Here is an 8904-nt window from a genome sequence, read left to right on the forward strand (position 1 = left end):
ACGGGTAATGAGTACTTGGGGCTTTCTCTAGCTATACTACTATAGAATACTATATAATGGTGTGCAGGGATCTTAGACTCGATGTAGCAAGTTATACAGATCAGTTTGTTAGTTTTGTTTCCTCTTCCTCATGGATTTTTCCTACACAACACTTCAAAATACCTTCATGGCTCCCATATTGCTGCTCCTTGTTCTGTTTATGCCGGCTCTACAGATAACAGGTCTGTCTTTCTCTTTTCGATCTTGTATTGCATCAGACAATGGTTTTGATGGATATAGTGTAACATATGGCATAGGGAATATTCAGTAGTTATGAGATTTTCCATAACTATATCATAATTGCATGTAGCCATTGTTATCTCTTATAACCATGTTACCAAATTAAGCAGAGATTTGTGGTTTGTTAAGTATTTATGTTCCACTAGATGGTATGCGGGTGATTTGAACACTTCCTTTGTCTCTTTCTAACGTGATGCCAAGGAACTTTTCATACTGTCTTGCACTCTTGAACTCTTTTCATACATAGTTTTTCATCAACTGATGAGTCTCAGAGTGATTTTCTACTCATCAGTTCTGTTACATGCTTATTTCAGGTGGACAATCTGCGGGTGTCTGCTATGGACGGAACGGCGACAATTTACCTTCTGATACAGAGGTTATTGATTTGTACAAAAGCAATGGAATTGGAAGGATGAGGATTTATGAGCCAAACCAAGCAACCTTGGAAGCCCTTAGAGGTTCCAACATAGAACTCATGGTCACCATCCTCAACAACAACCTGCAAGCGCTTACTGATGCTGCAGCAGCTACAGATTGGGTCCAGAAAAATGTGCAACCCTACTCGGCTGACGTCAAGTTCAAGTACATTGCCGTTGGAAATGAAGTACACCCTGATGCTGCAGAAGCTCAATATCTTCTGCCTGCCATACAAAATATTCAGAATGCAGTAACAGCCGCTAATCTACAAGGCCAAATCAAAGTGTCAACAGCAATAGATACAACCCTTTTGGACCCTAGCTTCCCTCCTTCAGACGGGGCATTCAGCAGTGCTGCGAATTCATTCATTACCCCAATAATCACCTTTTTGGGCAACAATGGAGCACCACTTCTTGTCAATATATACCCCTACTTCGCCTATATTGGTGACCCTGCTAACATAAAACTAGAATATGCCTTGTTCACTTCACCAGGGGTAGTAGTACAGGATGGTAGTAATGGGTACCAGAACATCTTTGATGCTATCTTGGACACTCATTACTCTGCTCTTGAAAAAGCAGGGGCTCCCAATATGGTGATAGTTGTATCCGAGAGCGGTTGGCCATCTGAAGGTAGTGATGCTGCAACTAATGGTAATGCAGGAACTTACTACAGCAATTTGATCAATCATGTGAAGACCGGGACTCCGAAGAGACCAAATGGAGCTATCGAAACTTACCTGTTTGCCATGTTTGATGAAAACTTGAAGGATGGTGCAGAAGTTGAGAAACATTTTGGTATCTTCTCCCCTAACAAACAGCCCAAGTACCAACTCACCTTTGGCTAGTGCTGCCTCACAAACATGTTTTAGTTAAATAAGAGTGCCTTGCGCCCATGTATTCTTGTGAAACGAATACAATACAATAAGGATAGATAACCTCACACAACTGAGCAAGAAAATCCCAGGCTTCTATAACCATTCCAGCTTCACACAACTGCATGAATGATTATAGTATACGAAATCACGTCCATTATTTTACTTTGCATCTTTTACTGTATGTCAACTTTATGAGAAGGTATACGAAATCACGTCCATACTTAATACACCACCTATTAGCTTTGTTGTTTTAACATTTTACTACAAGCACATCCCCAGACTTCATAAACTACCCTCATTGACAATACACAATTTATTCACGAAATACTCAACTCTTTTCTAAATCTGCTAGTTAAGCCCGGGGGTTTACAAAAGTAATTATTGAATCATTTATCAAGAATACAGTAACACAGTTTATGACAAGATGCATGAACTGTCAAAACATTTCAAGAGATTGTTGTTTTATATCAAAAGGACTAGCTAGTTGTGTTCAAACTTGAATGTTTCTAGACGACCTAGCGTGAAAAGTGATTTGCCCCTCATTTCAACATTTACAATTTATATATTGTATAGAAAAATCTAATGAGATATCTATGACATTCAATTATAAACAATTTTTTCTTAATCTAGAGTAGACTTATATACATCGATATGCAATGAAAGAACTTGTAGGCAGTATTCTTGGTCTAAGGTAAGAGATCCCTAAGTTCTCATGCAATCGAGTTACAGTACCAAATGCAAGTGTGAGCACTGAAGACCAAACATTAGGGTTTCGCATCTTCACTTAAGTTGTTCTTATAGAGGAGGAAAAAAAATCTTAAGCGGGATGTAATATTTCAACTTAGATTTCTGTATTTTTGATATAAATATCTTTTTTGGTAATTTTACGTACGCACAAAGTCTTATATAATTTATATATAAAAAAGAGATGTATATCTAGTAGTTAGAGGTGTGTGAATAAAATTTATCTTGAGATCTCAGAGGCTCTATATCCTTTCAAAAAAGAAAATTTAACTTAACTAAAACGGTACTGTATTACTACATAATCTATATGATCATTATAATAAGAAATAAAGTAAACATGAACAAGTCAATTCAACTGACAAAGATCAGAACTTCAATATCATAATGACTTAAAAGAATCCAAATTTATACCAGACAAACTCAAATAGGCAGCCGCACTTGCAGGAACAATCTCAAACTTCAGTCATGACAGTACTAAAAGTTCCAAAACAATAAAAAAAAAGAAAAAGAAAAAAGAATTAAATGTAGCAAAGCATCAAGTAAACATCATCAATCAAAAACAAGAAAAAGTACCAACTGCAGTCATGTTCAAACTGGGAGAGATTCAAAACTTACCAAGACTTGTTCAGCAAGCTATGGTTAGGGCTACTATTGCTGAAATTAACTACGATTTTAGGAACTGGTGGATCTTGTTTCCCCCAATCTTATTCTCACAAAAAGTGCAACAGCACTAAAATATAGAGACACCATTATGATAATGATGCCGCGCTCTAATTCCTGATAAAATCTTTACATGGTGGACATGATTGTATATAATTGTCAATGTCAAATAAGGATACAACAGGATCAAAGGACAAGGCTGCTACAGCCATAATCTACAAGGTGATCAATTCAAGTCACAATGGTGAATAACAAGATTAAATGCTATCAGCATCACATTGCCACAAATAAAACTAGGATTAACACTGCATCATAGCATTAGCATAATAGCATCATTCAACACTAATAAAAGCTGCACTTGCTTTACATGTGAACTTTAATAACAAATTGATGACTCACCGAGCATCTCATGATTCATTTGGAGTAGGTTCTGCTGTTTCTGCAAGCCTCCTTACTGTAAGCTGTTCATTAAGAAGTTTCACTCCCTTCTCCACATCCAACAACCTATTACTCACTATTTCAACACTCTTGTGGTGTCCTTAAATTTGGTAATCCACCCAGCTTCAAAGCTCTTAATTCTTGTTTCAATTGCCAGACGCTTCATCCTCCTTCTTGCTTTAAGCGAAGCTTTTTCAGTTCTCCAGCACTTAAAACAAGACCCCCAGAACCAGGAACATCCCTATAGAGTGGCTCATCAGCCTGTAAAGCGCGTGATCTATATTCAGCAAATGCCTTTGTTAATCATTAAATAAAACTCTCATCATAATCATTCCATATTGAATTTGATCTTTGTTAATAAATTTGAACTTCCTGCTGAATTTGTGACTATATTGATCAGTTGTGGTGCCTCTTACCGCACATAGGTTGAATATATTTGAGGGCCTTCTAGCACTCCATCACTACCTACAGAGGCCAAATACCCTGACAGTTATTTTGAAGAGAAAATATCATAAACATACTAAGACTAGCTTAAAATGATACAATATTATACGATTGTGCTATTTATCCTTTAGCTGTAACTGCAAGAATACAACTACATAGTGTCCAGATTTATAAGAATTCGTTTCTAATGAAACCACATTAATGTACTCCAGCAAAAGGACAACTTCAACATACCTGGTCAGGCAAATTCCGTTCACTTCTCTAGCAAGAATTGTTCCAGATTCGAAGTTCTTTCAGAAGATGCTTGTGCCATATTAAATTCTACACAAATATAATTGAAAAAGAAAAAAGGCATAAGAAAATAAGATTAGCTAAGATCATTAAGGAATTATACAACATCTTGTCGACCTTCAGAACAACATACCTATATACCTTTTGCCTGGAAATAGGCAAGGGAATCCGAGAGGTCTTTACCTGTTGCAATGCACTTGCAACCAGATTATCTAGCACCCATAAAGTTTGTATGTGAAGTATTAATGTAGTCCATCTGGAGAAATTATATGAAGTGAGTATCAAATGTATGAGAGAAAAAGAGAAACACTGTTGATACTACAGTAAAATGTACCGAGTTGATCAGTCATATAATTATGATATAAGTATGTAACTAGACCAAACTGCCAATGAATTAGTATGCAACTGTGCAATATGGGCTTGCCAACAACAAATTGAAAACTCCTATTCAACTTAAAGTGAATTACTTTAGGAGAAAGATTTCAAACACCTTATCAGAACCTGGAGTTCTTACACCTCTCCCTTTTTCTGTGTCCCTTATTCTGAATTTCTGACTACTTCACCCCCACATTTCACTTTAATCTACTTGTATCAGACTATACCCTGGAGTTCTTTTTAAACCTCTCCCTTTTTCTCTGGCTCTTATTTTGACCACTTCACCCCACTTTCCACCTTCTGCATATAAACTTGAAACCATGGCAAATGCACTAGAATTCTTGGGTTCTAAATCCAAGAGACGCCTTCCTATATTCTCCCCCATCTCTGTATTTCCATGTAACTTACAAGCAGCAAGCAAGGTGCCTAGTGTAGAATCACCGAGCCTTGATGGCAGGGATTTAACCAGATTATATGCTTCTTCAAGCAATCCTGCTCGGCTTAATAAATCTACCATGCAACCATAGTGCTCTTCACAAGGGATTATAGAGAACTCCTCAACCATCGACTTGAAGACTTGAAGTCCCTCATTTACCATGCCAGAATGGCTACAAGCAGTAAGTATTGATGTAAAGGTAAACCCATCAGGCTCAACTTTATTGCTTTTCATCTGTTCAAAAACCATGAGGGCCTCCGTACATTTTCCATGCATCCCATATGCATGTATCATTGCATTCCATGAAGTCGGACACCGTTTAACTGCATGATCAAAAAGATTTGCAGCCATATTTAACTTCCCACACTTGGAATAAGTAGTTACCAAAGAATTGGTGAGAGATATCTCACTGTCTATATTAACTCTATAATAGTGACAATGGACTTCCTTCACTAAATTCAGACATCCAAGCTGAGGAAGTGCCTGAAGCAAAGTTAACAGCGTGACAGTATCATCTTCCACCTGCTCCCTTTGCATTAATTGGAACAATATTATAGCTTCATCAGCATGCCCATGATGAACATAACCCATCATCATTGAAGTCCATGAGACCAAGTCTCTATATCTTATCTTGTTAAAGACTTTTCTCGCGCACACTATTAATCCAAATTTTGAGTACATGTAGATCATTTGATTGGCAATTTCAACGTTCAAATCAAATCCATATCTCAATACATATCCATGAATGCACTTGCCATTTCTAAAGTCTTTCAGTTCCGAAGTTGCAGAAAGTAAAGTCAAAATGGAACCTAGGTTTGGTTGAATTCCCTCTTGAACCATTTCCAGAAAAATGTGCGTAGCTTCACTGGCAAAATAATTGTGCAGATAACCATTCATCATCACATCGTAAAAGATAGCATCTTTTTTCTCCATTCTATCAAATAATGTCCTGGCTTGGATCAACTTGTAGCATTTGGAGTACAGATCGACCAGAGAAGTGGTTGCTACTACATCAAGTTTAACACCAACACGAATTATGTGACCATGGATACTCTTTCCCTCAGGCAAATAACTCAAGTGAGCACAAGACAAAATCCCATTGGAGAAAGTTATCAAATCCGGAACATATTTTTCTTGCATCACTTGACAGAAACACCGGAAAGCTTGCAAGGGCAGCTCCGATCTAAGATAACCTGCGATCATCACATTCCACAAACCAATTGTCTTTTTCTTCATTTTGCCAAAAATGCAGGCTGCTATTTTAGGTGCCCCACACTTGTTATACATGTCCATGAGACTTGTCTCGAAAACTTCATCAAAACCACCAATTCCTCTTCTAATAGCATAACCATGGACAGACCGACCTTCTTTCAGTGTGTCCAACTGTGAAGCTGCCTGAAGTAAGCTCACCAGGGTGACCCTATTAGGAAGCAAACCTTTCCTCTGCATTCGGACAGCAATCCCGAAAGCCTCGTAAGCCCGAAAATGACCAATGTGAGCGTACCCTGTAATAATGGAAGTATACACAACAACATCCGGGTGAGTAATTTCATCAAACACCTTACGCGCATCGCCCATGCTTCCACATTTACCGTAGAACCCAATAAGCGACGAACCCACAAATCCATTTCCATTCAACCCAAACTTGACTGCATCCGCATGAATTCCTCGACCCAATTCGAGATGATTCAACTCAATACAGCTCTTACAAGCAAACGTAATGGCTGCACTGTCCAACCCAATGCTCCATTGCCGCCTCAAATGAATGTACCTTGTTAGGACTTGCGCGAAATGACCAGCTCTGTAATACCCAACAAGGATTGAGTTCCATGTGGATTCTGACTGCTTGTGATAGCAGTTGAGAAGGGTATGGTTGGCGAGGCCTAGAGCAAGAATACGAGCATGGAGTTTTCTAAGTGAGAAAGCGTCTGAGCACTTGTCCAAGAAGGAAGCCAACTTGGAAGGAAGTGGTGGGTGTTTGGTAATTGATCTGGAGAAAGCTCTAATCTGGCTTCTGTTAGCAGCTCCTGATCCAAACCGATACATACTACCATGTTCGGAGATCAAAGGAGAACAAAACCTAGGAAGCACTGGGGTGCACGAGCAAGTGAGAGATTGAGAGAACGAGTCGTATGATTGTGAAGAATGAAAAAGAGAGAAAGGGATTCAGGACGACACATTTTCCTTTTGTATTTTTTTATATTTGAAATGGAATTTATGAAGTTTTAGTAGCACCGGTCTTTAAACTTTTGTGACACGCACCGTTAAAGTGCCCCACACGTAGTACCAAAACTTTATTTTCGTTCCTGATGAAAGGCCGGAGGCTATTTTCTTTCGCCGCATTGTCTGTTTGCTGACGTGTCCCGCATGTGGCCCATTAAAAATATTTTTTGTCAGCATATAATCACATCAATAGTCTCCAAACTCTTATAGAATGATCAATGTGATACCTATAATCAAATTTTAAGTTTTCCATGTTCAAACTAGAAGAGAAAATGGGTCCGTAAGATTTGATTTTGGAGATTTTAGAAGGAAATGGGTTCTAGGGAAAGTCAGAAGGTAGAGGGTTTAGGGTTTAGAGATTTTAGATTTTAGAATTAAATAATCTTCTAAATGTGTTTGGGAGTGAATCTAAAGCTTCATGCACCAATTGTGCATCTGAAACTCCCATCCTTAAATCCCTGAGCTTGCCATTTAGGAGTATTACTTTATGCATAATATGCTCCCTCACACTCCCAGCTCCATCATACTGAAGTTTGTGGAACTCCTTGCTCAGCCTAGCACCTTCAACCTTCTCACTGTCCTCAAATTTCTCAGCTATAGCAGCCATGTAATTTATTGCATCCTCATGTTTCTCAATAGACCCCCTCACAATCTCAGACATAGTTCTTCTAACCACATTTATTGTCATCCTATTGGTCATATGCCATTCATAATAGTGTCATGAATCATCTGCCGAGCTATTTTCTTCTAAACCTCCTTTAGGCTTTGGGAGCCGATCAAATAGTATTCTCCAAACCAAGATAGAGTAACGAGGTGGGATGAAAAACTGCTATACACCAGTTGTGGGATATTGTGAAAAGTCTAAAGGCTACAGATTTTATACACCTCATAAATAATGCAACAAGAATTTTAGAAACTAGTCATGCTAAGTTTCTTGATGATGATGCAAATAGAGTAGCTAATGATGCACTATTCGTTAAATGTTGCTTGTTAGAATGCATAGATTTTGTAGACATGTCTAATGTTAATTTAGGGTGTTCTTACAGTATAGGGTTTAGGCACAACGTTCCCCGCCCCCCTCTTGTATTCTGAGGTTTCATTAATGGTTATGGCGTGACGGCTACCGTTTAGCCCTTGTATTCGAAAAGAAAAAAAAAGTTTCTAAATGAAGATTCTTATAATTCAAATTTTGAGGACTTAACCTCAAAATTTGAAGAAATTTTGTAAGTTGATCTCTTTTCTCATGATCAACGAGAAGAGACTTGTTGGTTAGATTTATATGCCTACCCATGATCGGTGATTTTAACAACCAAAGTTTATCTATGCCCTCACTGTTGTTGCTTGTGCTACAGGTATTGACTCCTTATGTGTATGTACATGTATATATACAAGGCCCTTCCATTAAGGGATTTCTTTTTTTGACATATATGAGGGATCCAACTTTTTGATTGCATTTTTCAATCTTAACCGTTCACTTTATAGGTTTATATGAGTAGATCACTTGGGCAAAATTTCATCCAAAGTGGTGATTGTTAAGGTTTCGGACTAGCTTAAGTCAATGGACGTATCAAATCTGTCAAATTTGAACTGTTCATGCAAATCGTTGTTTTGAGTACCTTCATGATCACCAATTTAGATGAAATTTTTCATAAGTGATCTATATATTGAGACCTAAAAACTGAATGGTTAAGTTGAAAAATGTAATCAAAAAGTTGGTCAA

The 8904-nt window shown here is 37.9% G+C and overlaps 2 protein-coding genes across 2 annotated transcripts; one reads left to right on the forward strand and one right to left on the reverse strand.

The window, feature by feature from the left end:
- Nucleotides 1-79: 79 nt before the first annotated feature.
- On the forward strand, nt 80-2652 carry LOC101312895 (glucan endo-1,3-beta-glucosidase-like). Its single transcript, XM_004291712.1, has 2 exons — nt 80-221; nt 594-2652. The coding sequence occupies exons 1-2, from the start codon at nt 131-133 to the stop codon at nt 1541-1543; spliced, it is 1041 nt and encodes a 346-aa protein (XP_004291760.1). The 5' UTR covers nt 80-130; the 3' UTR covers nt 1544-2652.
- A 925-nt stretch (nt 2653-3577) lies between these two features.
- Nucleotides 3578-7007, reverse strand: LOC101290840 (pentatricopeptide repeat-containing protein At4g21300-like). Its single transcript, XM_004293112.1, has 4 exons — nt 4772-7007; nt 4292-4333; nt 3832-3898; nt 3578-3692 (listed from the first exon to the last, which is right to left on the reverse strand). The coding sequence occupies exons 1-4, from the start codon at nt 7005-7007 to the stop codon at nt 3578-3580; spliced, it is 2460 nt and encodes an 819-aa protein (XP_004293160.1).
- Between the last annotated feature and the right edge of the window lie 1897 nt (nt 7008-8904).

This window comes from Fragaria vesca, linkage group LG2, assembly GCF_000184155.1.
Source record: "Fragaria vesca subsp. vesca linkage group LG2, FraVesHawaii_1.0, whole genome shotgun sequence".
Lineage (NCBI taxonomy): Eukaryota > Viridiplantae > Streptophyta > Magnoliopsida > Rosales > Rosaceae > Fragaria > Fragaria vesca.

Bases quoted from the DNA above. Each gene is read 5' to 3' on its own strand.
- LOC101290840 (XM_004293112.1), bottom strand. From the start codon at position 7,007: ATGTATCGGTTTGGATCAGGAGCTGCTAACAGAAGCCAGATTAGAGCT. The intron at 3,899-4,291 runs GTATATAGGTAT...AATAACTGTCAG, and splicing joins TGCCTATTTCCAGGCAAAAG to GGTATTTGGCCTCTGTAGGT. The intron at 3,693-3,831 runs GTAAGAGGCACC...TGCTGAATATAG, and splicing joins ATATATTCAACCTATGTGCG to ATCACGCGCTTTACAGGCTG.
- LOC101312895 (XM_004291712.1), top strand. From the start codon at position 131: ATGGATTTTTCCTACACAACACTTCAAAATACCTTCATGGCTCCCATA. The intron at 222-593 runs GTCTGTCTTTCT...TGCTTATTTCAG, and splicing joins GCCGGCTCTACAGATAACAG to GTGGACAATCTGCGGGTGTC.